This window comes from Schistocerca serialis, chromosome 1 (assembly GCF_023864345.2).
Source record: "Schistocerca serialis cubense isolate TAMUIC-IGC-003099 chromosome 1, iqSchSeri2.2, whole genome shotgun sequence".
NCBI lineage: Eukaryota > Metazoa > Arthropoda > Insecta > Orthoptera > Acrididae > Schistocerca > Schistocerca serialis.
This window is the reverse complement of record NC_064638.1, coordinates 760,710,234-760,737,021: the sequence shown is the minus strand read 5'-3', so window position 1 is coordinate 760,737,021 and position 26,788 is coordinate 760,710,234. Positions and strand designations below refer to the sequence as shown.

General features: G+C 41.5%; 1 protein-coding gene across 8 annotated transcripts in view; it reads right to left on the bottom strand.

Annotated features, from left to right (window-relative positions):
- Positions 1–26,788, bottom strand: part of LOC126482314 (cation-independent mannose-6-phosphate receptor) — a 768,212-nt gene that overhangs the window by 612,741 nt on the left and 128,683 nt on the right. For all 8 annotated transcript variants that reach the window (XM_050106419.1, XM_050106409.1, XM_050106382.1 and 5 more), the window contains exon 11: positions 9,281–9,564. In XM_050106419.1, the coding sequence (XP_049962376.1) occupies positions 9,281–9,564 (284 nt within the window). The remainder of the gene's footprint in view (positions 1–9,280; positions 9,565–26,788) is intronic.

Here is a 26,788-nt window from a genome sequence, read left to right as displayed (position 1 = left end):
TCCAGGGCAGAAAAATGATTGGCACAGCACACCAGTGAAATGGAGGTTGGCCAGGTGAGGGTATAACACGGCAGCACCACTGAAGAGGATTTCTGAGTTGGGTAAAGGGAAGACCATTTGCCTTTTGATTTCTTCAACCCTTTGCATTTGGCAGATGAAGACTCTGATGTTTGTTGGCTGGAGGGACACAGAAAGTCTTCACAGGAGTACTCCTTTACGTCCTTTCCAGTCCACCGGTTGTGTAGCGGGTGATTTCGCCGTCGGGGGCGAAGATTTGGTGGCTTCCTGTAAAGCTGGAGGAAGAGACAGAGATACTACCATGACACTTGGTGATTTCATAATGGCTGTGCTGAATATGAGGTCAGAAGTTTGTATGGCCGTATCCTTCCTGGAGCAAGGCATAGCAAGAACTCTACTGTAAGTGCCAGACGGTGAAACACAGGGCTTGCGACTAGCCAGCAAATTGAGAGTAGCAGGCTAAGGCACTTCACCCGGATCTCCCAGACAGTCTGCTCATCAAAACACACGGGACATTCTTGGGATGAGGCTGCATGGTCACCACTGCAATTGATGCAGTGGAGAGGAGGAGGTGGGCAATCGGACTCGTGAACACCAAAAGTAACACATCTGGCCGTGATTCGACATGACAGTCACGTGTGGTAGTAATGTTGACACTGGTAGCAGCCCATCAGGTTTGGAATTTATAATCGGACCGTGATGACTTCATAGCCTGCTCTGATCTTTGATGGAAGCACTACTCTACCAAAAATAAGAAAAAGAGTGCGAGTAGGCACTAAGGTTGCATCAACCTTCTTCATTACCCGATGGACTGCAGTAATGCCCTGATCAGAGAGGTATGTTTGGATTTCATCCTCAGTCAGACCATTGAGCATCCTAGTGTAAATTACACCACATGAAGAATTCAGCATTTGACAGGCTTTGGCACACAGGATAGCTGTGGAAGAGCGAAGCTGCAAGCAGTTGTTGGGCTTGAAAATCACAATTGGTATCCAAAAGCAAAGTGCCATTACGTAAACAAGAGCAGGATTTCACAGGGCCTACAACTGCATCAACACCTTTCTGAATATTAAATGGATTAACCGTACGAAAGGACTGACCTCCTTCAGTTCGCGATACCACGAGGAACTGAGGTACACCTGGAAGATTCTTGGAATCTTTAGCCTCATTCCGTTTACGTTTAGAAGACACAAACCAAGATGGTGTTTGGCCCATTGAGAGAAAATCCCCCATAATTGCCAGTATCATCTCCGATGGCACGCTCCTTCCAACTGCCCCCCCCCCCCCCCAACTCCTCAGATGCTCGCCCATCTCAGCTTATTGTTCACACCTCATGTCACACCTCCAGAACTCTTGAGTGGGGGGCCAACTGGCAATTTGAGAAGGTAACAGCTCAGGCAATCACCTCACCCTGGATCAGGCCTGTACCAGGGGGTACATGCAAAACCACCTGACAATCCGGGGCTGGGAATTACATGTTACTCAGTCACCATTACGCATCAGACATGTGGACCGGGTTTCAGGAGCGTACAGAGAGGGGAAGAAAAAACAATGCTGAAGCAGGGGAAGGTCAGTAGATTGGGGTGGGGGTGGGGGTGGGGGTGGGGGGGGGAGGAGTGTCAGTGGAAGGACTGTTCTGATGTCAGACTACTGAAACTTCAGTACACATTCCCAAAAGGACAGACTTGCAGCATGGAAATGGAAAACATGCTGGAAAGGCTAGGGTCCCATGTACCCAAGCACAAGCTCACCATAGAGTGATGAGCCCTCTGGGAGTATTGTGATCTGTATATCATATTTCTAGCTCGTTATCCCTTTGTTAGCTGGGCAGTGCTCTTGCATCACATCTTCTGGTTTGAAATGCTTGTGAGGTGAGTGAGTGGGAAATGGACAGTCACTGGGAAAAGTGGAAGAAGGAAGTCAGTCAGAGCGAATGTCTGTTGTCACATGCCAGTGATCAGTGTCTTGACCAATTCACTCTGAGTAACCTGTTGCAACGGGAAGAACTTTGATTATGATTAGATTATTCCACTACTATGAATGGGCACCTGTTTCCTGTTGTCGGGACATGTTGTGTGATCTATTTTGGCGGCATTAGTAGGCCTGTTATTACTGCCCTGCCCAATGTGATTCTTTTGTGAGTTTTGAATTTGTGCTTTCTGGGAAGTTTGCATCAGCCACAGTGTGGTCTATATCACTTATAGAAACTGCTTAAGCCTGCCCACCTCTGTGCAATAACTTCTCGGCTGTTAAAAGTCTCCAGCCCTGATACAGCCTCCACTTTACCACCACGCACTAGAGTCACAGTAATCCAACCATTACCACATGCACTAGCATCAGCATTGGTAAATGTCAAATTCAGTACGCATCCATAAAACACTAAAGGACAATTCAGAATAAATTGAGCACCTACTCCGCTCTTTGTAGTAATAGCTATATTATAAATAGCTTTATGCACTGTAGGTGCAAACGCTTTCTCCTCCTATACCGGGTGCACTGACGGGGAGCTGTGAAATCTTCTGTGTTGCCACCCTTGGGTGTTGTAAGGTGAGATTACTTACCTGATTCTTTTGAGTCTGTGTGGGTTTGTGAGCTGTCATATTATTTATAGAAACAGGATTTCAACTTAGAAGCGAAGTTCAAATTGTTATTTAAAAACTACTTAACTATGTTTGTAGCTTGGTTATGTTAACATACTTGTTCTTGGTTCTCGCCAGTGTTTAAGCTGTACTATTCTTAAAATTTTCAATCTGTTAATAGCCATTTGAGGAGTGTTGTTGTAACTTATTCTGGATTTCTTATTCCGGCAGTTATTTGCTAAAATTTATTACTGAACTAATTGACCTGATGGTGGTTCTAGGCATCTTCTTGTCGCGTGGTGCTAATTTTACAAGCACCCTGCTGTTGCCTGATGGGTCAGCTACTGTTTCTGCAGTCTATGCATGTAATTGACCAGGCCTGACAGCACAATGGCAGCTTCATATTACTGGTCAGTATTTGGGACTTGTCACTGCTGTTCTACAGTATGGTGACTGTTGTATAAGTTAATTTTTTCTTCTCTTGTTCACGTGCACCTAATTCCTTTCAGAGTTTGAGTTTTTCTTTTGTCATTTGGCTCGGATCCCTTTTGGTGTGGTGCCCTTTCTGCATTAAGTTTTCCTTAGTCAGCCGGGCCTTTTGCTGACCCTTGTATCACTTAAATTTGTTGACTTAAAAAAAACTGTGTAAAAATTTGATCTGTTATTTTAAACCATTGTGTTAGTTTGCACATTTAAACTTGTTTAAACATTTTACCCATTACTAAATTTGTGCTAGTCATTATTTCATTTGACCTTCAAAATTTTTCAAGTCTCTTAAGGGGCTATGTCAAATTTTGAGTCTGTGATTCAAACCATTGTGTTAGCCTGGTATCGTTTTGCTATCATTGTGTTTTACTATTATTTTTTTAAAAAATGTTTAATAAATGTGAATCACTTTGGAGATAATGAAGTATGTTCTAACTTGGGGCCTAGATCTTCCATAAATTCCCGCTAACCTGGCTCGACGGAGCCCAGCAAGAAAGTTGACAAGTACTATTTTGCACTGAAATCAGTATAAAAGAGCCAAAGCCTGAATATTCAGAACTGATCTACAAAGCATGCATGATCAAATACAGCTTTGTATTTATACTTTTAATACAATTACACTTTTAATGCATTTAAAAGAAAATGAATGTTGATTTTGTGTGAATTCACAGTTATATGATAAATTATTATGAACACATCACATTATAGCCCATAGCACTCAGAAACAGGCATTCGGGGGGGCGGGCAAAAAAAACTGGAACCCGAGAACCCATGAACAACAATTTAGATTACTGAGGTCGGTGAGTGTACCAGAGGTAGCTACAATCAATCAACAAACATAACAACAATTCAACACCCTTCATCTTTCTTTATGCGTCTCCACAACCGATTCTTTCCAAAGTAGACTCTCAGAGTGATTTGTAACATTCACTTTCAGAGTGATTTGTAGCATTCTTCTTTTTATAAACGAATAGTTCAACTGCTCTTAAGTCCTCAGAATTTCCTTAGTCTTTCTGTTTCCTAGATAATTACTCCTTTCACTGCTTTTACAAAGAATATCACATCTGCAAGTGGTGTAAACCAGCAACTTTAAAGTAATAGAAGTATCTCATTTACAATAAAAAATTCTCATTCACACCTTACAATCCCTTCCTGGAAATGCATTTGCAACCCAAAAATTTCCTTTCGCTTTCCTTTTCATGTCATTTATCAAAATATTAATAAATACAATGTACTGAGCATTACTTCAGTTTATTTGCAGTATAAATAATGTAAAAACTGAAAATAAAAATAGTTCCCACACAGGGGCTCAACCCCATGATCCTTTGAGTACTGTTTTGTACTCATTCCACTGCACTAACCTCTTCCTGGAAACTATGCTAACATAAATGTTTCATACGTCGCCCAACCAGTGTTAAAATTGCTATTTTTTCTAAACACCTGGCCACATGGAGCTAGGGCTTCTGTCACTTTCATTTCTGGCGAAGCACTGCATATACCATAAATGTGGACAAAACTGGTAATGATGAATAGGCACAGACCCCTTATTATTGAACATGTTAAATATCTACACTGTAAGAGAGGGAGCACAAACATCAGTATCACAGCCGGCCAACACTGCTCTCCTGATCACCTCCCTTGCCTGACGACTGTTGTGTTTTGTCCATAAAACAACTACTAATTGAGATGCCTTTGGCAATACTACGGCATCTACTCTACCAGAGCCTCCCTTTAAGGCAACCAACAATAGGCAACCTGCAGATCCGTATCTTCATTCAGCACCAAAATCAAATGTCTGACAGGCACAGGCTAATTACCACTGGCTGACAAAGTTCCTGCTACCCTGACCATTTACAGGTTTCATACCATTAAGTCAGCAACATTCGCCCAGTCAAACATTTTAATAGCTATACTGGATAGATTGCTACTCACCATATGGAGAAGGTGCTGAATCTCATACATGCACACAAAAAGACTGTTATACATTAAAGCTTTTGGCAAAATGGCCTTCCTCCAAACTAGAAAAAACACACACACAACTCAATCAAACATCAGCAATGTCTCAGGCCACTGTAGCCAGACTGCGAGTAGCAATTGCACCTGATTGGAGCAGCTATATAGTGTGGGTAAGTAGGAAGGGACGTGGAGGGAAAGGAATAGCAAGGAAGGGTCGAGATAGGTGTAGCACTGCTTGTGGGAGGATGCAGGGATGTGGTGGAGACAGGGTAGTGCTGCTTTGTGCAGTGTGGAGAGATTATTTATTTATTTATTTATTTATTTTTGGGGGGGGGGGGGGGGTAGAAGTGAAACAAGCTGGTGGGTGTACTGGCAGAATGGAAGGCTGTATAGTGCTGGAATGGGAGCAGGGAAGAGGAAGGCAGATGGTGGACGCCAGGGAGTAATGACAGTCAAGACGAGAGGCATTATGGAAACTTAGGCTATTGCGGGGTGAGTTCCCACCCATGCAGTTAATGAAAGTGATGTTGGTAGGAAGGATCCAGATGGAGCAGGCTGCGAAGCAGTCCTTGTGTTAGGCTGCCTGCTCAGAAATTGGGTGGTCCAGCTGTCTCTTGGCCACAGTGTGTCAGGGCCTTTCATGTGGCCAGACACCTGGTTCACTGTTGATCCATCAATGATAGGGGACATATGCTGCTTAAGTAATTGTCAATGTCAATGAAATTCTCCAACAGCCGTGCAACTTAAGATGTTACTTTATTTTGTTTTGAAGGCTACCAGTTTCAGTATTTCACTATGCCATCTTCAGGCCCCATATGGATCTCTCCAAATAAACAAAAATGTCATATACAGTGAACACCCCCCCCCCCCCCCCCTTACACTTTTCAAGGGACTTCAAAAAAAAAAATGGTGTAAAATGTGGGGAAAATGTAAAATGAGGGAAATAACATTTTAAGCTGTAAAAGTTAAGTATAGGACACCCCCTTGCACTTTATGTATGATATATGTACGTAACAGGCACCAGAAGACTTGTCGGGGACATAGTTTATTATCTACTGAAGGTTTATTATCTACTGAAGGTTTATTATCTAAAAAACACCGCTGATTTAAATGAAGCCAATAACTGTCTAGGAAGTAGGAATGTTTCACTCAATTTTTGTATGTCATAATTGATGTTTTTGAAAGCCTGCAGCTGCCATTCATTATTAAAATAATGAAATACTGCACTAGTTACATATTTTTTCATGCATAGCATGAAGCATTTCGAGAATTTTTTCTCGTTGTCAAGTGCAAGTATGTATATTAAGTATTTTGTGTGGTGTTTGAATATATGTTGTTCTGCATCTCTTGCACTGTAGTCGTCTTTTTGAGGTTATCTGGTATTGTGCCTCATCAGTTACATAGAAATGCACACACACACACACACACACACACACACACACACACACATGCACAAACTATCACTCACATTGTTTGTTTGTGTAACGTCACAAAAAATGCATAAGTAAATACTGTACTTGACAATGAGAATAAATTCTTGAAACACGTTTTGCTCAGCATGAATAAAATATGTAACTGTCACTGTATTTAAACTAGAAACATAAAACATCTGAGAAACACAAATTGAATGACGGTGTCAACTAGCACTCCCAGTGGCCATACGTTGAAACACGCTAAATATGGTTTGACAAAGGTGTCACAATGATCACAACAATCATGAAACAGCATTTGCGCAGTAGAGACAGTCTGGAAATGGTTGTGATTGGTCATGATATCTTCATTTGAACAAACCTAGTTACTCCCATCAGCCACCATGCCAAGTAGAGCTCGGCAGCGGCGGGAGATATGGCACGAATTGTTCCAACTTTTACATATTTACTGGTTCAGATCCACTGAATAGAGTGTCCTGGTGTTAAGAAACTTAACCACATAATATTTGTAAACACTACTGGATGGTCAAAATCAGGCCAGTTACATTCTTTTCCCACAAACATTTTTTCGTAGTGTGTAAATCGCAGGCAAATGTTGACGCAAATTCGGGTGAAAATTGACATTGTGTGCATAGGAAATATGCCGGGACAGATAAAAAATGTCTTAAACAGTGGGAAAATGTTAATTTTGGGAACATAAAAGCAGATTTATACTGTACTGCCTTAAATGGCACTATATGACATTTTCGTTTAATTGGAAAGATGCATATTGTGCTTAAAACTGGCAGCCTTCAAATGAAAATAAAACAACATCATAAGTTACACGGTTGTTGCAGAATTTCGATGACAGACAGCTGATTAGTTGCCACACTCATGCAGAAAGCAGCACAGTAGTCACAGTTTAGTTCACAGATCACATAATTGTTTTCATGATTGTTTTCACAGGTAGCCCTACCTTTGTTAGGATAGATGCTTGTAACCAGACTGGATGAGATAGTGGTGACAGGATGTATGGGACAGGTCTTGTATCTACAAGAATATGAGCCATGTGGCAGGAGTTTGGGAGGAGACATGGAGTACGGATGGACATAGATATTGCCTAGGCTCGGTGTGCGATGGAATACCATTGTAAAAGGGGTGGAAGGATAGTGCGTAGGATATTCCTCATTTCAAAGACGGGGCAGGGGATTCCATCAGCTGTTAGCTTCATACACCTACAAAGCCTGCACCAGCAACACCATTCCAGAAACCCAACAGAATCTCTGGTCTCTCCTCAGATCCTTACGCCCATGTCAGAACCTTTCCCTGTGTCTATCTCTCTCCTCACTCCTACCAATTCCTGCGCTCATACCTTCTACATGCTTCCTAAAGTCCACAAATCCAACCACTTAAGACACCCTATTGTGACCGGCTACAGTGCCCCCCCGACAGAATCGCTATTCTCATGGGACAACACTTTAAGCCTGTTACCCATAGCCTACCTTGCTATGCAAAGGACACCAACCATTTCCTCCACCAATTCCCGACAGTTCCTGTTCCTTTGCTACACGGTGCCCTGCTTGTTACTGTTGATGTCGCCTTCGTCTACACTAACGTCTCCCATTCCTATGGCCTTGACGCTATTGAACACTACCTCTCCCGATGCCCGAACTGACTCCAATCCTACGAAGTCCTTCCTGGTCACCACAAACAGCCGATCACCCTCAATTACTTCTCCTTTAAAGTCATCATCTACAAATAATCCATGGCACAACAATGAGCACCTGCATGGCACCATCCTATACCAACCTATTCATGGACCATTTAGAGGAAACCTTCCCAACCAGCCAGGAACCCACACCTCTCACCTGGTTCAGATTCAATGATGAAACCTTCATGATCTGGACTGAGGGTGACAACACCCTACACACATTGCTCGAGAACCTCAAAATCACCTCCACCATTCACTTCACCTGGTCCTCCTCAATCCAACAAGCCATCTTCCTCAATGTTGACCTCCACTTCAAGGATGATCCCATGAGTACTTTTGTCCATATCAAACCTACCAACCATCAACAATAGCTCCCCTTCAACATGTGCCACCCACTCCATATCCGCATACCCATTATCCAACCACAAGTGAGTACTCCCCTCATGACTCGTTACCACCCAGGACTGATGCAACTGAATCACATTCTCACTTTTACTACCTCTTGTGGCAGGCACAATAACTGCTTCACAGTCTGTGCCATCTGGATCCTTCCTACCAATGGGAGCTTTTTTTAATCGCGCAGGGCAGCCTTCTATTTCACCAACACATCGACCACTTGTTTTTGACCTACTTTACTCCCCCCCCCCCCTCCCCCCTCAAATCACCCCGCTGCACATAGTAGCCCTACCCTGTCCCCACCACATCCCCACATGCTCCAACAAGTAGTACTAAACCTTACCCAACCACTACCCTGCTATCCCTTCCCCTCCCCGCCCCGTGTTTTTTTTTTTTTGTGTGTGTGTGTGTGTGTGTGTGTGTGTGTGTGTGTGTGTGTGTTCTACTTCGGAGGAAGGCCTTTTGGGCCGAAAACTCGAAATAACAGTCTGTTTGTCGTGCCATCTGCAACTCAATGCCACCTCTATACCTCTATATAGTGAGTAGAAATCTATCAATTTCAATACTGTTGTTATTCCACCCTGGTCTTTCCAGTGTTTGATGTTCGTAAGGCTAGTGATATAGGAGTCATCATTAACAGACATACATACATCTGGCTGCACCACAACAAAAACTCACTTTGTAAACATAAAAAAATCAAAGTACATACAGGCATATTCACTTACTTGTTTGAGATAAGTGGTTCAGACATGTTGTACTCGCACATGCCAGAGCTATATTCGCATGTCTCCCCATAGCTGAATACCAACGGTCGACATATATTTATAAGATATTTCAGCATTCCAGTGTCAGTCTTCCTCAGAATTTTGTAATTCCTGGCTGGATTCGAAAGAATACTCAAATCATAAACATTTCCTTCCTTATCTGTTGTTGTGCATGGATATTCTTCATGCGAAGGGCAGGCCAGTTGCAGTTCCCAAATGAAGAGAAATTTGCACGAATCTGACAACTGTAAATTAAATTAAATATTTCACCAACATAATAACAGAATAATCGGACAATAATTATTTATATAGTTAGCAAATTATGGACAAAATAAAACATGAAAAGGAATAATTGGTTGCTAAAAATGCCATTAGGTGGTTCATTTTTTCCAGACTAAAGCAATCTGTTTACAATATTGTTCTCAATTTTCTTTTACTCAAGTGTATGCTTTGTAGATATCACACTAATCCATGCAACACCCCCTCAAGCACTGATAATTGCCTCAAATCATGGGAGAAAGAGAGTCCATGCACTTCTCCAGGCACTTTCAGCTGGACACAGTCATTCAAGATTAGATCACATAGAGCACCCAAACTGATGAGATGTTAACCGATATGTTTCATGCTGAGATGTTGATTGCTATGTTTCACCTGTTGTTTCAAATAGACCTGGACATTTTCTATGGGATTAAGATTAGGTCATTTGGTGGCCCAGTTGAGGGGCAATAGCGCACCTGAGAGTTTGTCAGCCCAGGAATGAATGTTTTCAGTTCTGTTAACACTGCAGTTGTCATGTAGGAAGAGTAGACTGTCCACAGCATAATCATTATGCACTCCGACCATTTGAGATAGAACTCTATGAACTGACAGTAACAATTCCTGCTGGTATTGAAACTGTTTTCATTAATAACATAGGACACCATGTCTGATTCCTGAAAGTTACAATCTTTTTATAACCACTGTTCGTATGTCATGTTACATGTCAGGAAGAGGTAAACCATCATTTACAACTGGTCCTCGAAACTTTGTTAATAGACTTCCTGGGGATAGTTCATCTTGTCTTCATGAATCTTCCAGTTCTGTCCCTCCAGTATCTCTGTGACTCTCTCCCATGGATCAATGGGTCGCACGAGCGATTTGTAAGCAATTTCCTTTGTATACTGATTGCAGTTCCCCAGTATTCTACCAATAACCTGAAGTCTACCACCTGCTTTACACACGACTGAGCCCATATGATCATTCCATTTCATAATATCGTTACAGAGTGTTACAGTCAGGTATTTGTACGAGTTGACTGATTCCAACAGTGACTCACTGATATTATAGTCACAGGATACTATTTTCTTTTGTGTGTGTGCATTTTGTGAAGTGCACAATTTTACATTTCTGAACATTTAAAGATAGTTCCAAATCTTTGCACCACCTTGAAATCTTATCAAGATCTGACTGAATATTTATGCAGCTTCTTTCAGTACTTCATGATAGATAACTGCATCATCTGCAAAAAGCTTGATGTTACTATTGTCTGCAAAATCATTAATACACAACATAAACAGCAAAGGCCCCAACGCACTTCCCTCAGGCACACCCAAAGTTACTTCTACCTCTGATGTTGACACTCCATTCAAGATAACATGCTGTGTCCTTCCTACCAAAAAGTCCTCATACAGTCACAAATTCCACTTGATATACTACACGACTGTACTTTTGACAGTAAGTGTAGGTGTGGCACTGAGTCAAGTGCTTTTCGGAAATCAAGATTGCCTTGATCCAAAGCTTTCAGTACGTCACGTGAGAAAAATGCAAGTTGGTGTCACATGATCGATGTTTTCTGGATCCATTCTGATTGGCACTGAGAAGCTCACTCTGATATCTCATTATGTTTGAGCTCACATTATTTTCTACAATTCTACAACAAATCAATTTCAAAGATACTGGACAATAGTTTTGTGGAGTACTACTACCACCCTTCTTGGAGACGAATGTGACCTGCAGTTTTTTCCAAGAACTGGGCCTGTGAAGGATCTACAATACATTATAGTTAGAAGCAGAGCTAACTCAGCCATTAATTCAGTATAGAATCTTGACAGGGATTTCACCGGGCCCTGGAACTTTGTTCAGTTTTAATGATTTCAGCTGTTTCTCAACATCACTGACACTAATACTTATTTCATTCATCTTTCCAGTGGTATGAGGATTAAATTGGGGCAATTCTCCTGGGTATTCCTTTGTAAAGGAACATTTGAAAACAGAGTTATGTATTTCAGCTTTTGCTTTGCTACCCTCAACTTCAGTTTCTGTCTAATTCACTAGGGATGGGACACCGATGTCACAGTTCTTTCAAGACTACTGTATATCAACAGTAGCCTTGATAGAACTATGACAGGTGCCCGGACAACAGGGAACTGACATGCACTGATACTATGAAATAGTGCACTGATAATGGCTAGGCACTAGCCGAAATCTAGATTTGCCAAATAACACCTGCAAAAAAGGATGACTGATTGCTGCACTCTATCATTTGTAAATCAGAAGACAGCCATGCTGAACGTCCTAGACCACAGAGCCAGTATGAGTTTGGAAAACAAGCACCTTGGCTCTGAGATGAACCATCCAACGACGGTGTTCAACAGGAACAGATATCAGTCTATAATATTAGGTCAATGCTGTTGAGGAAACAGATACATGATGCCGTTCAACGAAGCCAGGAGGATCTACATGTAGTGCGGCTTCCATTCTATGATGCAACAACTAGTAAGGTAGGTGAAGTCCTACATAGGCAAGGAATCAGATCAGTGTTTTGCCCAAACATAAAAATTAAGGATATGTTATTAAAGATACTCTCAGCCTGAAAGAGATAGGGATTTCTAATATTCCTTGCATGTCTGGCAGCAGTTACTTGGGTCAATCTGTAAGACTGTTGCTCATCACTGTGTTGGATGTCAGCATCACCTGAAGTACAGGAATTTGGAAAAAATCAGCGGAGGCCAAAGCCAAGAACAGCCTGTTAAATAAACACAACATCTTGTTTGAACATATGAGAATGCTGGCCTATGCATCGAACTATTGTGACTGTATGACTGGAGAAGCAGTGGAAAGTATATTCTGTGGTAAACACTTCAATAGAGACACTGGTTATGCACTTAGCAATACATGGAAGCACGAACTTGATAAAGGAAGAGCACAGAAGAAAACTACTCCTAGATTACTGCTTGATGGAAGTGATGACACTGCAAGTGGTTCTGGATAGAGTGCAATGTGACAACTCCTTAAATCGGGGTTGCAAAAAAAGTGTCAAGTGATTTGAGGACATGCCCCCTTATTTTTTACTTTTGGATGCTTTGATAATGTACCAAATTCCATCACAATTAATTAATGTTAACCCATGCAACAGGCTTAAATATCTGCATAAGAATTAAATACTGAAAAAAGTGAGTATTTTTTTCCATTGGCATTAACAATGGAAATCACTCTGTATATGTTTCGCAAATATGCTTAGAAATATTAAAATGGAATAAATTTAAGTATTACTATCAATATACTCAGTTGCCTGAGACTGCAGTCATGTGTGTGCGAGTTGGGTTTGCGTTAATGTGTATGTGTTTGTTTGTCGTCTAATTTTGACAAAGACCGTACTGGCCAAAAACTATACTTGTGACAGTCTTTTTGTTGTGCCTATCAGCGACTCAGCATCTCCGCTATATAGTGAGTAGCAACTTTCCTTTCCACAATATTGTTACATTCCATCCTGGATTTACCATTAATTTATTAAGTATTACTATGTATCGTAGCATACAAATAGTGTGAATGCAGCATAAATCAATACTAGTTCTAGCACAATTTTCTTTTCAGTGTATTGTTTTTACAATTAGGATACTGCCTCTGGCGATCCTGCACACACTGAAATATGAATTCTTTTTGTTTTTAATTGGCCATTAATAGTCCACTGGAATTTTGCATTAACTTCGTACCTCTCTATGCCATATCATTTATTACCTTAAGATTTCATAGTCTATTTGGCAATAAGGTATGTAGTGTTTGAAACCCAAGAAATAAGAAAGTTATTTAAGAAATTTAAATCTATGCTTAACTTTTTCAACATGTGCAAACTCCTGCTGAAATGAACTCATCAATTTCCTTACCTGAAATAACAGAGATTCAAAGCACACACTGTTAGTAAATATTTTGATGCAGTCTGAATAGCCTTATGCAAAAGTGCTAAATCTAAATTTATAAACTTAGCAAAAAGTTTTATAGCTGCAACAGGTAAGATGAGTGTACCTCCTCCTGACCCGTAAAGTTTCTCGCTGCACATTTCTAATCATACGGGTTTTAGTATCATGGTTAACATTGTGATCAAAGGATGTTAACATACAAATCTCTTCATTCAAATACTTTAAGTGCACTGGCAATGTTTTTAGAGCACTCGACGAAACCCCTACAGTTACTTTATTGCACAGTTTTAATCCCTTCAAAAGGTACAAGTCATGTACATTGTGCCGATTGCTGATAAACCCAGAAACCACCATTTTGCATATTCTTTTTCCACAAACAAGTGTTGTTCGGGCCATCCAATTCACTAACACTTTGAAATACCCGAGAATGAAAGAGCAACATATTCAATGAATAAATTCTTTTGACCATTCATCTTGCAAAGCTCCAGGCAGTCTTACAGATTCAACCCCACAGGTGACCACAGAAACATGATGCACAATTCACTGAAATCAAACTAATAATTTTTCCAGGTGGTGTTCTTTCAGTAGTTTTTGGAAGAAGTTGCGTGCTTCGGCAATTTCGACATCGCTGAAAGCCTCATGTAAATCTTCAGTTCTTCTTCATAATGTGCCTCCCCATGTCATTCCATTTCTCCCAAGTTTTTTTTCCAAAAATGTTACATTGGGACTAACTGCCCACATAAATAACTCATTTTCAAACACACTCCATAATAGTAGTTCATGTACGTGATGACGGCAGTAAGATAAAAAACAACAGCTCTCTTCCAACCAACTGTTCCAGCAAAGTAACAGCTCCACTGAAATGACCAGTGCTGGATGCAATGGTCTCACAACAAACTTTCTTGTCCAGTCCCCAAACGTTTCTGGCATTCCAAACTGCCATTTCTGCCTGTTTCTTTCTAAACTCCCCGACATCTTTGAATAGAGCAATGATTAATCGCTATTGCATCAACATTATGTCCTAAGCCCTGTCTGAAACAGCCGCTATTTTTGATTTCATAAAACATCTTCTTCCATGTTTGTTTTCCTTTTTTAAATTTATCTTATTTTCATCTATGGTTGCATTACTATGAGACATTGAAGCTGAACTCACGGATGGGTCTATAAAAGTACCAACAGTTTCTTCGGGTGAATCAGTAGCAGTTTCCAAAAACATGATCTGTATTACCGTTCACCCTCCATGATTCCTCTTTCATCACTAAAATCCTCATCCTTTTCTCTTTTGTTGCCAACTTCCAGTCAACACCTCCATGATTACCTCTACAGCTGAGTTCCCTCTGATATGATAAAAGGAGCTTATCCTCTACTATTTTTATCATGTTCAAAGCATTAGTATGGGCAACATCAAAATGGTTATTTAGGTTTGTGGAAACTTCCGTTCCCGTTCTTTGTGAGTGTTCGTCTTTATATGTGCACTTTTTTGCAGATTGCGCCACTCTAAATACAATTCTGTAATTTTCTTTGTATAATTAGGTAGAGCTCTTGCAGGAATCCTAGCCTTCTCCCATAATACCACACTTTCACGCAAGATTACATCATCACTTTCACTGACAGTTGATTTCCCTTCCTGTACATTATAAAACAAGACCAACAAAACCTGTCGATTAGATGACAATTTATGTCCACTGAACTATTGCTCAACTTCACTGACTAAATGAATGACCATTTCACTATAATGCTTCTTCAAAAAAACTAAAGGGTGTGTCAGAAGAAATACAAAATTCACAACATAAGATGATGATGATGATGATGATGATGATGATGATGACTGGATTGTTGGGCGCTCAACTGGGCGGTTATCAGCATCCATACAAATTCCCAACCTTTGCTCAATCCAATCTCGCCACTAGCATGAATGATGACGACGTCTGTCACCCAGCCTCTTTTAATGAGGTCTTGGACAAGATGTCCAAAAGTGGGGAAAAAATTTAAAAACTGAAACAATTGGAAATCCGTATAGCGAGGAAAGAAGCCTAAAAGTGACATTCAAATTTCTTGCCTAGTTTCACAGATGATCTGGCAATACTAACATACAATGAGACAATAGCAAGCAAACAGAAAGAAACTCTGAAGGAATGTAGTGAAAGAAGCCTCCAAAAAACTAAGTACACATGCTACTCAAAAATGATCACAAAATATGGACATAATGAGGCAGTTCGATACTTCAAGTAAATGGGTGAAATCCTTGGCAATAAAGGTGGAGAGAAAATGGCACAGAATATTTATATACAAAAACTTGGGAGTTCTTACAGTAGATCAACAAAATGTGCAACAAAAATGTATGTCCATACACACGAAAATCGGACACTATTAACACAGTTATCAAGCCTGAAGCCCTGTACACAGTGAAATGCTAACACTCCACACAAAAGGTGATCTGTAAGATATTCTAAAGGATGAATGCAAAATTGTCAGAAAGATACTTGACCCCAAAAGAACAGATGATGAATACCAACTACACAGAATTTCAACAATGAGACTCGCTCACTAAGTTGCAACATACACAGAAGAATACAAAATCATCTCCTGGATCCAGTAGATAAAAAAGAACAATAAGGTTCATTTAAGTCCAACAGATATCTTCAACAAAAGTTCATGTAGCTAACAAGTTAGTAAATGGGAAGTGTTGCCAGAGAATGAAGTCACCACAAGACCGAGCACGAAGTAGACTGAAGAAAGAAGAATTCGTACAGGAAACATGAGAGTTGCTTGGAAATATCAACACTGAAGTAGAAAACAGATCCTATCATAGCACAAAAAAGGCAAATATATCCTGGGCATAATTAAGTATGTAAAAGAAGGGAACTAGCTTTTTGACTTATCTTGGAGCTTTGAAGACATTTTAAATCAAAACATCTGACGTATTTGCCCTCTTAATCCAGCCCCATAACCCCCCCCCCAAAAAAAAAAAAAAAAAAAAAAAAAAAAAAAAAAAAAAAAAAAAAAAAAAAAAAATAAAAAAAAAAAAAAATTGACTATTACATGCATGCTTTTCAATCACATGAAATTATATATTGTTTACTATGGTTGGCGAATCTTCTAGATTCTGGGTGCAGGGTCAGGGATTTTAGCCTGTAAATTGTAAGATGCAGGTGTGCCAACACTTGCAGCTACGAGAGTTGGGGAAGTAGGGTTAACTCGCAAAGAAGTGTAAATATGGTAAGATGTTTTAATTTAAATGTTTGTGAAGCTGCCAGATAAATCGAAAAGCTAGTTCCCTTCTTTTACATCCATAACTCTCCCCAGGACATATTCGCCTTTTTAAGTACATTGGTAGGAGCATTTTTCATTCTGGTTTCCAAGTTTTACTCTACCATAATTTTGACACCAGACCACCACAGCTTGGCAATCGATGCAAATTTTTGTTGACATGGGTGACAACTGATACAGTAACGTTCTTTTTCTCTTTTGAACAATGATGTTTGCATTGTGGTAACATATACAACTTTCATAAAACACAGGATGACCATTATTTATATGTATTTGTTTATTTTCTTACAAAATTTCAACTGGTTGGCAGAAGTTTAAAACATATCAGTGGCACACACAAAAAACCTCACCAAAAAATGCGTTTTTTGCTCGTGAACTCAGAATGAAGACCAATTTTTCAAAGTGAGTTTTCAATGTTATCTCAAGAACACATTTTTTATCTATCTGAATCACTTCAAACTGTTTCCATACATTCAATTCACATTAGAATCAAATTTATATGTTACATTTAGCTCAACTTTAAACCATCGTACCTCGACAACAGATACAGGTTACTGCATAAAAAAATTTGGTTTTGAGTTTATCCATTTATCTACTTTAGTGCAAAGTTCGAACTGATTCGTACAAGTTTAGGTATAGAAGCGGTGCACTTTAAAAATCTCACAGGAAAAAGTTTTTTTGCATATAAAATCCAAAAGGTGCACACTCAAATATGTCATTAGCTGAGCATTAATTTCAGCACAATTAACATCTTTTGCAAAACTAATTAATCGATTTGGACAATTTACCTGGGTGCCAGCTCTGGTTCATTGTTCAAACCTTACTTAATATATTGTCAGGGTTGTCACAAGTTTCCCCAAGTGAAATTCACTGATATTTCCATTTTTTCATTGACAAATTTTGAGATCTCAAGGGTAAGTAAAGACATAAGTTAACAAAAAATGTGACGAATTCTCTGTTTCAAAACGTCCGAGCAAAAATGTTAAAAACAAACAGCAACATCTTTTGTAATGAACTGTTTTCAGATGGAGACAGCAAGCCAAATGGTATATATGATTCATTAAGACCACTGATGTTATTTTATTTCAATAAAGCAAAACACATTTGATGACAAAAATACGCATTTTGTTGGAGTCGCAAGACAGATTTAAAATACCTTCACTGCTTTCAGAAAAAAGTAGGCCTTTTGAATTAAAAGTATAAGGTGTGGAAAGAGTTGCGTATACCAACACTATAGGTGACCGCCAATAAAATGTTGCTTGTTATTGTCGGTTATAACCCACTGTGTTACGTCTATTATTCTACAGGTATTGTGTGATATTTCTTTCAAGAAATACATGAGTACATAGCATACAAACTGCCACAATTTCCTTCTTCTTCTTATCGTCCATACTTTGACATATAAACTACTTTTGAAGTGCTAAAATGTACTAGAATAAATAAAAAGTCTATAAATTGCTGCACTGTACAATGAACTTGTGGTGAGACAGTCGCAATTCCTGAAATCCAATACCTGTGGCCTCCAGCCTGCCAAGGAGCACCGCAGTTCTGGGTCCATGGATAAACCATGAAAATTCACCGCATTGCGCCACACACAGACAGACCTGGCCTGCGGGCAGATTGCTGAGACTAGATCAAACAGGCAGGGCCCACACATTAGTGGGAAATTATGGGCTTGAGATCAGCAGGCCCAATCCATTTAGAGATACCCACAGAAATGGCCTATAATGGAAGTCCACTGGTGCAGCCAGCTATTCATGTATCACAGACACCATGTTGATGAAGTGAGACCACGATGATTACCCACGCAACAGATAACTTGCACAAATACTCTGAGAATCAATACTAACAATTTGTTGTTAAAAACCATTGTTTGCACACACACACACACACACACACACACACACACACACACGCACACACACATAATAGAGGGAAACATTCCACCTGGGAAAAATATATCTAAAAACAAAGATGATGCGACTTACAAAACGAAAGCGCTGGCAGGTCGATAGACACACAAACAAACTCAAACATACACACAAAATTCAAGCTTTCGCAACCAACGGTTGCTTCATCAGGAAAGAGGGAAGGAGAGGGAAAGACGAAACGATGTGGGTTTTAAGGGAGAGGGTAAAGAGTCATTCCAATCCCGGGAGCGGAAAGACTTACCTTATGGGGAAAAAAGGACAGGTATACACTCGCACACACACTCATATCGAACCGCATATACACAGACACAAGCAGACATTTGTAAAAGCAAAGAGTTTCGGCAGAGATGTCAGTCGAGGCAGAAGTACAGAGGCAAAGATGTTGTTGAAAGACAGGTAAGGTATGAGCGACGGCAACTTGAAATTAGAGGAGGTTAAGGCCTGGCAGATAACGAGAAGAGAGGATATACTGAAGGGCAAGTTCCCATCTCCGGTGTTCTGACAGGTTGGTGTTAGTGGGAAGTATCCAGGTAACCCAGATGGTGTAACACTGTGCCAAGATGTACTGGCCGTGCACCAAGGCATGTTTAGCCACAGGGTGATCCTCATTACCAACAAACACTGTCTGCCTGTGTCCATTCATGGGAATGGACACTTTGTTGCTGGTCATTCCCACATAGAGAGCTTCACAGTGTAAGCAGGTCAGTTGGTAAATCACGTGGGTGCTTTCACACGTGGCTCTGCCTTTGATCGTGTACACCTTCCGGGTTACAGGACTGGAGTAGGTGGTGGTGGGAGGGTGCATGGGACAGGTTTTACACTGGGGGGCGGTTACAAGGGTAGGAGCCAGAGGGTAGGGAAGGTGGTTTGGGGATTTCATAGGAATGAACCAAGAGGTTACGAAGGTTAGGTGGACGGCAAAAAGACACTCTTGGTGGAGTGGGGAAGATTTCATGAAGGATGGATCTCATTTCAGGGCAGGATTTGTTGAAGTCGTATCCCTGCTGGAGAGCCACATTCAGAGTCTGATCCAGTCCCGGAAAGTATCCCGTCCATAGTGGGGCACTTTTGGGGTTCTTCTGTGGGAGGTCTGGGTTTGAGGGGATGAGGAAGTGGCTCTGGTTATTTGCTTCTGTACCAGGTCGGGAGGGTAGTTGCGGGATGCGAAAGCTGTTTTCAGATTGTTGGTGTAATGGTTCAGGGATTCCGGACTGGAGCAGATTCGTTTGCCACAAAGACCTAGGCTGTAGGGAAGGGACCATTTGATGTGGAAAGGGTGGCAAGCTGTCATGATGGGGAGGTACTGTTGCTTGTTGGTGGGTTTGATGTGGACGGACGTGTGAAGCTGGCCTATTCATGGGTCGCTTAGAGGAAGCCTTCTTCGTTACCCAGGCCTGCCAACCCAAAGTTTGGTACAGATTTATTGATGACATCTTCATGATCTGGACTCACAGTGAAGAAGAACTCCAGAATTTCCTCTCCAACCTCAACTCCTTTGGTTCCATCAGATTCACCTGGTCCTACTCCAAATCCCATGCCACTTTCCTTGACGTTGACGTTGACCTCCATCTGTCCAATAGCCAGCAGGGATACGACTTCCTCAAATCCTGCCCTGAAATGAGATCCATCCTTCATGAAAACCTCCCCACTCCACCAAGAGTGTCTTTCCGCCGTCCACCTAATCTTCGTAACCTCTTAGTTCATCCCTATGAAATCCCCAAACCACCTTCCCTACCCTCTGGCTCCCACCCTTGTAACCGCCCCCCCAGTGTAAAACCTGTCCCACGCACCCTCCCACCACCACCTACTCCAGTCCTGTAACCCGGAAAGTGTACACGATCAAAGGCAGAGCCACGTGTGAAAGCACCCACGTGATTTACCAACTGACCTGCCTACACTGTGAAGCTTTCTATGTGGGAATGAACCAGCAACAAACTGTCCACAAGCATGAATGGACACAGGCAGACAGTGTTTGTTGGTAATGAGGATCACCCTGTGGCTAAACATGCCTTGGTGCACAGCCAGCACATCTTGGCACAGTGCTACACCGTCCGGGTTATCTGGATACTTCCCACTAACACCAACCTGTCCGAACTCCGGAGATGGGAACTTGCCCTTCAGTATATCCTCTCTTCTTGTTATCCGCCAGGCCTCAACCTCCGCTAATTTCAAGTTGCCGCCGCTCATACCTCACCTGTCTTTCAACAACATCTTTGCCTCTGTACTTCTGCCTCGACTGACATCTCTGCCAAAACTCTTTCCCCTTACAAATGTCTGCTTGTGCCTGTGTATGTGCGGTTCGATATGGGTGTGTGTGCGAGTGTATACCCGTCCTTTTTTCCCCATAAGGTAAGTCTTTCCGCTCCCGGGATTGGAATTACCCTCTCCCTTAAAACCCACATCCTTTCGTCTTTCCCTCTCCTTCCCTCTTTCCTGATGAAGCAACCGTTGGTTGCGAAAGCTTGAATTTTGTGTGTATGTTTGTGTGTCTATCGACCTGCCAGCGCTTTCGTTTGGTAAGTCACATCACTGACGAACCGATTTCACAGACCGAACATGTGTAGAGGGACTAGTGTAATTGTTTAATACAAACCATACAAAAATGCACGGAAGTATGTTTTTTAACACAAACCTACGTTTTTTTAAATGGAACCACGTTAGTTTTGTTAGCACATCTGAACCTATAAACAAATACGTAATCAGTGTCACTTGTTGCATTGTAAAAATATTAATTACATACGGAGATACTGTAACCTAAAGTTGATGCTTGAGTACCACTCCTCCGCTGTTCGATCGTGTGTATTGGAGAGCACCGAATTACGTAGGGATCCAAAGGGAACGGTGATGGACCTTAGGTACAGAAGAGACTGGAACAGCACATTATGTCCACATGCTAACACCTTTTTATTGGTCTTTTTCACTGACACACATGTACATTACCATGAGGGGTGATGTACATGTACACACATGGTTTCGGTTTTCAATTACAGAGTGGAATAGAGTGTGTCCCGACATGTCAGGCCAATAGATGTTCAATGTGGTGGCCATCATTTGCTGCACACAATTGCTATCTCTGGCATAATGAATGTCGTACACGCCGCAGTACATCTGGTGTAATGTTGCCGCAGGCTGCCACAATACGTTGTTTCATATCCTCTGGGGTTGTAGGCACATCAAGGTACACATTCTTCTTTAACGTACCCCACAGAAAGAAGTCCAGAGGTGTAAGGTCAGGAGAACGGGCTGGCCAATTTATGCGTCCTCCACATCCTATGAAACAAGTCTTACAGGTGCTGTTATGTGCGGGTGGATATGTGTGTGTGTGTGTGTGTGTGTGTGTGTGTGTGTGTGTGTGTGTGTGTGTATACTTGTCCCTTTTTCCCCCCAAGGTAAGTCTTTCCGCTCCCAGGATCGGAATGACTCCTTACACTCTCCCTTAAAACCCACATCCTTTCGTCTTTCCCTCTCCTTCCCCCTCTCCAGATGAAGCAACCGTGGGTTGCGAAAACCTGAAATTTGTGTGTGGGTTTGTGTTTGTTATTGTTTCTATCAACATACCAACGCTTTCGTTTGGTAAGTTACAGAATCTTTGTTTTTAGATATTATTTTCCCACGTGGAATGTTTCCCTCTATATATACACTCCTGGAAATTGAAATAAGAACACCGTGAATTCATTGTCCCAGGAAGGGGAAACTTTATTGACACATTCCTGGGGTCAGATACATCACATGATCACACTGACAGAACCACAGGCACATAGACACAGGCAACAGAGCATGCACAATGTCGGCACTAGTACAGTGTATATCCACCTTTCGCAGCAATGCAGGCTGCTATTCTCCCATGGAGACGATCGTAGAGGTGCTGGATGTAGTCCTGTGGAACGGCTTGCCATGCCATTTCCACCTGGCGCCTCAGTTGGACCAGCGTTCGTGCTGGACGTGCAGACCGCGTGAGACGACGCTTCATCCAGTCCCAAACATGCTCAATGGGGGACAGATCCGGAGATCTTGCTGGCCAGGCTAGTTGACTTACACCTTCTAGAGCACGTTGGGTGGCACGGGATACATGCGGACGTGCATTGTCCTGTTGGAACAGCAAGTTCCCTTGCCGGTCTAGGAATGGTAGAACGATGGGTTCGATGACGGTTTGCATGTACCGTGCACTATTCAGTGTCCCCTCGACGATCACCAGTGGTGTACGGCCAGTGTAGGAGATCGCGCCCCACACCATGATGCCGGGTGTTGGCCCTGTGTGCCTCGGTCGTATGCAGTCCTGATTGTGGCGCTCACCTGCACGGCGCCAAACATGCATACGACCATCATTGGCACCAAGTCAGAAGCGACTCTCATCGCTGAAGACGACACGTCTCCATTCGTCCCTCCATTCACGCCTGTCGCGACACCACTGGAGGCGGGCTGCACGATGTTGGGGCGTGAGCGGAAGACGGCCTAACGGTGTGCGGGACCGTAGCCCAGCTTCATGGAGACGGTTGCGAATGGTCCTCGCCGATACCCCAGGAGCAACAGTGTCCCTAATTTGCTGGGAAGTGGCGGTGCGGTCCCCTACGGCACTGCGTAGGATCCTACGGTCTTGGCGTGCATCCGTGCGTCGCTGCGGTCCGGTCCCAGGTCGACGGGCACGTGCACCTTCCGCCGACCACTGGCGACAACATCGATGTACTGTGGAGACCTCACGCCCCACGTGTTGAGCAATTCGGCGGTACGTCCACCCGGCCTCCCGCATGCCCACTATACGCCCTCACTCAAAGTCCGTCAACTGCACATACGGTTCACGTCCACGCTGTCGCGGCATGCTACCAGTGTTAAAGACTGCGATGGAGCTCCGTATGCCACGGCAAACTGGCTGACACTTACGGCGGCGGTGCACAAATGCTGCGCAGCTAGCGCCATTCGACGGCCAACACCGCGGTTCCTGGTGTGTCCACTGTGCCGTGCGTGTGATCATTGCTTGTACAGCCCTCTCGCAGTGTCCGGAGCAAGTATGGTGGGTCTGACACACCGGTGTCAATGTGTTCTTTTTTCCATTTCTAGGAGTGTATATTCTCACAGCAGAGTGCATGCAGAATAACATGGCCGATAGATGCACAGTCAACAGGGCAAGTGTGGGACAATGGTAGTGATGGGGGTCGAGGGCAGGCAGGCAGTGCGGTGTAGGGGAAATGACAAGTGATGGAGAGGAAGTGCCATTCTAAACTGAAGCCTACGATCATATTTTTGTAAATATTAAGTAGTCCCTCCACATTCACACTCACATGGTAGCCATCCAAAAAGATCTACTGTCACCTCCACTTCGATTAGAATCTAATTAGAAGTCTGATGAAAATGCAACAGAAGTGCCAATTTATTTTCACCTGACTTGTTAAGCATTTGTTACTTTCAGAGAAGCATCATGTGTGGCAAATTCTGAGTAAAACCTACATTTCTCTTGTTGCCATGTTAAATTTGTTGCTTCTATCTAAACACAGTGGTGCTTACACAATTTCGTCTCATTAACATTTTGTACAGGCAAGAGAATAAGTTTAAGTGAAGAACTGAGGAAAAAATAAGGTCAACAGCTTTTGAAAAAGCACATCCTCTGTACAAAAATAAATGTGTAGTGTCTTCTCTTTTGTCGTTCCAAAACCCACAGCATTTCTTGTTTCACCAGTTATCGATGGCCCTTAAAAATTACAATCGCTCACTGAAAAAGTCTGTAGTAAATGGACTAACATAGCAGATAATGGAAGTTTCACATAATAACCATATGGCAAAATATCTCCTCTTTGTATGCTATCTCGTTTCGATGTCTCAAAGTGTTTATCAAGTTTGAGGAATGTTGCAGGTGTTTCATTCCAGCTTTATCACTAGTACATGCAATCATAAATAAGTGCACTACACGAGACCATTTTTCTCGAGATTAGTGACAAATAGAGATGTCCACCGAACTCAAAAGAAAATTCAATATGTTAGCTAAATTTCACACTCAGTACCATATTACATAATATGTGCCAATCACAAAAATCAAGGCGGCCCCTAGTTTCCATTGCATTTTTTTCCGAATTCAGTGCAGTGTCTTACTTAGATACAAATATCACAATAACTATGACAATTAACAAAATGATGAGCAAGTCATCATGAAGCTGACATATAAAGATATAAGTAACGCAAAAATGGAATCCTTACCAAATAGTTTCTGTACAATCATTTGAGGATGGCTGCAGAGCGAGCACCTAGATACTGTCATCATAGCGCATTGGCAACCAGCCAAAAGCAGGCAAACAATGTCGGCTTCCTCTTCAGAACAAATGAATGAACTCACCCAGCACTTTAAACGTAAATTAATCACTACACATCAGTCACCAAACCCTGCACAGATCTTACATTCATTTTCAGAAGCTAAGATTTAAATCCCAAAATTCAGTAAATACATTGTCTAATAAACCTTGTGCAATGCGTAGATGGAATATTGCACCAAATAAAGAACTATTGACGAAATCAATAACAATCACTTACAAAATGTAATGTACAGTGAGCTGTAATACAATATAAACAACCGTGGTAAATCTATTACCAATGGGTTAGACAGACACACATGTTCTGCATCTCTATTACTTCAAATGAAGATAACAACTTCAAGAGACGTTGCTGCAACAGTCGTAAAACATGTCTGCAATGAAACAAGCAAACTTTATAGAGTTGTTGCAATATTATAGACCCTATTGATCACACACCATATTTATATACCTATGGGAGAGAATTAATTATAAAATGAGGATGCACTGTTAAAGAGTTGTCAAAGAGAAGCACTAATGGGATTGCAGCAGAATAGTGCCATATGTTGCAGAAAACAATGTCATCATTCAAAAATTGTGACAATGGACAGAGGTGACATCAAGAATTACTACATATTAATGCAGCACATAGTACCATTTATTCTCTCTCAGGAATTTATTATTAGTCTCTTTTCTTGCAACATTGTCTAATCTTCTTCTAGACTAAAGAAATATACCAAAAATATTATATATTATTGCAGCACATGGTACCATTTATGATCTCTCAGAAATTTCTGCAAACTTCTCCCATCTTCTGCTAGACCGAAGACATCTATCTGTCAGTTTGTTGCGACCCAATCACTCGAATATGCAATCAAAAGTGTGGACTATCTTTGTATCTATGTAATGAACTAACTAGCAGCATCTTTGGTTATGGTTAATGACTTGATTGTAGTTATCTAGTTTTCTCTGGAGGTTCTGTTCCTTCACTTTCAGTGACTGTTATATTAATAAAGTGACTTACATCACCTTTATTCAATTGTGGATCACAGTGCCCACAAGTTCATGCTTTCTATCACCAATTTTTTGTGAAACACAAAAACATTCCTCCAAAAAATGGTCTTGAAGGATTTTCACTTCAGTATATGTCAATATGACTGGTTTGTACACAATGCAGATGGCGTGCTGAAAAGTAATGCCTGCAAATTTTTTTTGTGAAATCTCTCATAGCTTTTTAAATAAACCAAACATTACTGACATTCTACATCTTTTTTCTTCACACCTACATATTTTCAGCCATCTGCCACAAGAGGGCTCTGAATTGTAGTGTGTAACATGGTGGTGTGTAACGTAACTATGTTGCTGCATGAGAAACAGCAGGCTGTAATTGAACTTCAGATTTGAAGAGTTTGTCCACATATGGAGCACACGCTCCTTCAGCATGATAAATCCAGATCATACACGAAAGCTGCAACAATCCGACATCTTGAGTCCACTGTCATCAATTATCCTTCATACAATCCCGACTTTGGCAAATCCAATTTTCCTCTGTCTCCAAAACTTAAAGAACACCTTTGAGGATTTCATTTTGACAGTGCTGAAGTGGTGTAAGCAGAAGTGAGGTTGTGGTTCTGTCAACAAAGTAAAATGTTCTACAGTGACAGTATCAACAAACTGGCCTCTCATTGGGAGAAATGAGTTCACCACAGAGTGGTTATGTTGAGAAAAAAATATGTAGGCATGAAGAATGAAAACGTTAATGTTAATAATGTGTGATTCGTTTAAAAAGCTTTAAGAGTTTTTATATTAAAAATTCTG